The 3,572-nt window shown below is 48.3% G+C and overlaps 1 protein-coding gene across 1 annotated transcript in view; it reads right to left on the reverse strand.

Moving 5' to 3' along the window:
• Nucleotides 1-3,572, reverse strand: part of LOC139369962 (protein SPMIP1) — a 6,518-nt gene continuing 2,946 nt past the window's right edge. The window contains exons 2-3 of the mRNA XM_071109246.1: nt 848-1,029; nt 1-397 (exon numbers count right to left, since the gene is read on the reverse strand). Coding sequence (XP_070965347.1) covers nt 279-397; nt 848-1,029 — 301 coding nt within the window. The 3' untranslated portion in view covers nt 1-278. The remainder of the gene's footprint in view (nt 398-847; nt 1,030-3,572) is intronic.

A 3,572-nucleotide genomic window follows, 5' to 3' on the forward strand; every position in this document is an offset into this window, starting at 1 on the left:
TAACTAGAAAATGTTTATCCAAACATATATTATAACACATTTTCTCCAACAGTTATAACAGTTTGTATATGTAAAGTAACAGTGTTTTCATAAGAATTGCATATGAACATAATTTATAGCTAACACACATCTGTATATCCTATAGAAGAGAATATATTTGTTATAAATCAAACAAAGATAGCATGCTTATACAGCGAAAAACAAATTAAAGTTCATCAATATCGAGAGAATTTAAGAATAAAGTATAAAACCAGCTGAAAAATGAAGCCTTTCGCTCGTCATCCAAGACGATCCGTTTCGGAGGGAAAATGGAATATTCCATTCCTGGCGTAAAAATTGTTCCTCACGACTCCTGATCTCCCATTGGCTGGCGACCTGTAGTCTCTTCCGTAGTCACCTACACACAGATGGAATGTTGACGTTGTAATACCCCATTTAAATGTGTACTTCAATGTCCTTCTTTACCGTGCATTGCTTTGTGATAAACATGCTCAAACAAACACAGACTAGTTTGTGATCCTTTCAAGCATCTTTATTTTCTATTTTCTTATTTTATTTGATTATGTTACATTTATTAGCCAGGGAAATAGCATTGAGGATCAACATGATATTTTTCCATTCAGCCCTTTAAAAGGTCTGGCTATATGAAGCATCCCAGAACCAATCTCCATCCATAGTCATTAGAAAGGCTTGCTTATAACCAGCAATGAAGCGTTATACCTGCAGACATAATGTGTTATTAAGTGTTACCATACATTTCACCAACTCTCCATCCATAGTTATATAATGTCATACACGCTTATAACAAGTACTCAAGCTTCAAGTACAACATTACCAAACATCTCACCCAGTCTCCATCCGTAGTCCCAGGAAGAGAGTAGAGGGTAGTCAAACTTCTCCTCTGGGCCTTTCTGGGTGCGTGTATGGAGGTACAGGCTACGCCCCTTCCCCTCCTTGGAAAAACCCTGGTAGAGAGATTCCTTGGTCTGGGGTGTCACTTCTCTCATCAGGGGAGCCTCGCTCAGTGACCTGGGTTGAAGGTAACCAGGAACATCATTCCGGTAGACATTAATACGTTTTAAATCCTCAAAGATTTTTGATATGAAATTGTACTGTAATAATTTTTCTAAAAACGGCCTTGTCTGATGTATTCTGAGCCTGTGTGGGGACAACTGAATGGGTCCATCTTAAAGGTTGAGTTCCTTCTCATTAAACCAAAAAGGTGGCGTAGCCGAATCTCGTTGCCTGAGGCTTAGACCCCTAGGTTTAGACCCCTAGGTTTAGACCCCTAGGCTTAGACCCCTAGGCTTAGACCCCTAGGCTTAGACCCCTAGACCCCTAGGTTTAGACCCCTAGACCCCTAGGCTTAGACCCCTAGACCCCTAGTTTTAGACCCCTAGACCCCTAGTTTTAGACCCCTAGGTTTAGACCCCTAGACCCCTAGTTTTAGACCCCTAGACCCCTAGGTTTAGACCCCTAGACCCCTAGTTTTAGACCCCTAGACCCCTAGGTTTTGACCCCTAGACCCCTAGGTTTAGACCCCTAGACCCCTAGGTTTAGTCCCCTAGATCCCTAGGTTTAGACCCCTAGACCCCTAGGCTTAGACCCCTAGGCTTAGACCCCTAGTTTTAGACCCCTAGACCCCTAATTTTAGACCCCTAGACCTTTAGGTTTAGACCCCTAGACCCCTAGGTTTAGACCCCTAGGTTTAGTCCCCTAGACCCCTAGGTTTAGTCCCCTAGACCCCTAGGTTTAGACCCCTAGACCCCTAGGCTTAGACCCCTAGGCCCCTAGGCTTAGACCCCTAGGCCCCTAGGCTTAGACCCCTAGACCCCTAGGTTTAGTCCCCTAGACCCCTAGGTTTAGACCCCTAGGTTTAGTCCACTAGGTTTAGTCCACTAGGTTTAGACCCCTAGGTTTATACCCCTAGACCCCTAGGTTTAGACCCCTAGACCCCTAGGCTTAGACCCCTAGACCCCTAGTTTTAGACCCCTAGACCCCTAGTTTTAGACCCCTAGGTTTAGACCCCTAGACCCCTAGTTTTAGACCCCTAGACCCCTAGGTTTAGACCCCTAGACCCCTAGTTTTAGACCCCTAGACCCCTAGGTTTTGACCCCTAGACCCCTAGGTTTAGACCCCTAGACCCCTAGGTTTAGACCCCTAGGTTTAGTCCCCTAGATCCCTAGGTTTAGACCCCTAGACCCCTAGGCTTAGACCCCTAGGCTTAGACCCCTAGTTTTAGAACCCTAGACCCCTAATTTTAGACCCCTAGACCTTTAGGTTTAGACCCCTAGACCCCTAGGTTTAGACCCCTAGGTTTAGTCCCCTAGACCCCTAGGTTTAGTCCCCTAGACCCCTAGGTTTAGACCCCTAGACCCCTAGGCTTAGACCCCTAGGCCCCTAGGCTTAGACCCCTAGGCCCCTAGGCTTAGTCCCCTAGACCCCTAGGTTTAGTCCCCTAGACCCCTAGGTTTAGACCCCTAGGTTTAGTCCACTAGGTTTAGTCCACTAGGTTTAGACCCCTAGGTTTAGTCCCCTAGACCCCTAGGTTTAGACCCCTAGTCCCCTAGGCTTAGACCCCTAGACCCCTAGGCTTAGACCCCTAGGCTTAGTCCCCTAGACCCCTAGGTTTAGTCCCCTAGACCCCTAGGTTTAGACCCCTAGACCCCTAGGTTTAGTCCACTAGGTTTAGACCCCTAGACCCCTAGGTTTAGTCCCCTAGACCCTTAGGTTTAGTCCCCTAGACCCCTAGGTTTAGACCCCTAGACCCCTAGGTTTAGACCCCTAGACCCCTAGGCTTAGACCCCTAGACCCCTAGGCTTAGACCCCTAGGTTTAGTCCCCTAGACCCCTAGGTTTAGTCCCCTAGACCCCTAGGTTTAGACCCCTAGACCCCTAGGTTTAGTCCACTAGGTTTAGTCCACTAGGTTTAGACCCCTAGACCCCTAGGTTTAGACCCCTAGGTTTAGTCCCCTAGACCCCTAGGTTTAGTCCCCTAGACCCCTAGGTTTAGACCCCTAGACCCCTAGGCTTAGACCCCTAGGTTTAGTCCCCTAGACCCCTAGGTTTAGACCCCTAGTCCCCTAGGCTTAGACCCCTAGACCCCTAGGCTTAGACCCCTAGGCTTAGTCCCCTATACCCCTAGGTTTAGACCCCTAGACCCCTAGGCTTAGACCCCTAGGCCCCTAGGCTTAGACCCCTAGGCCCCTAGGCTTAGTCCCCTAGACCCCTAGGTTTAGTCCCCTAGACCCCTAGGTTTAGACCCCTAGGTTTAGTCCACTAGGTTTAGTCCACTAGGTTTAGACCCCTAGGTTTAGTCCCCTAGACCCCTAGGTTTAGACCCCTAGTCCCCTAGGCTTAGACCCCTAGTTTTAGAACCCTAGACCCCTAATTTTAGACCCCTAGACCTTTAGGTTTAGACCCCTAGACCCCTAGGTTTAGACCCCTAGGTTTAGTCCCCTAGACCCCTAGGTTTAGTCCCCTAGACCCCTAGGTTTAGACCCCTAGACCCCTAGGCTTAGACCCCTAGGCCCCTAGGCTTAGACCCCTAGGCCCCTAGGCTTAGTCCCCTAG

The sequence above is a fragment of the Oncorhynchus clarkii genome, chromosome 17, assembly GCF_045791955.1.
Source record: "Oncorhynchus clarkii lewisi isolate Uvic-CL-2024 chromosome 17, UVic_Ocla_1.0, whole genome shotgun sequence".
NCBI classification, from domain to species: domain Eukaryota; kingdom Metazoa; phylum Chordata; class Actinopteri; order Salmoniformes; family Salmonidae; genus Oncorhynchus; species Oncorhynchus clarkii.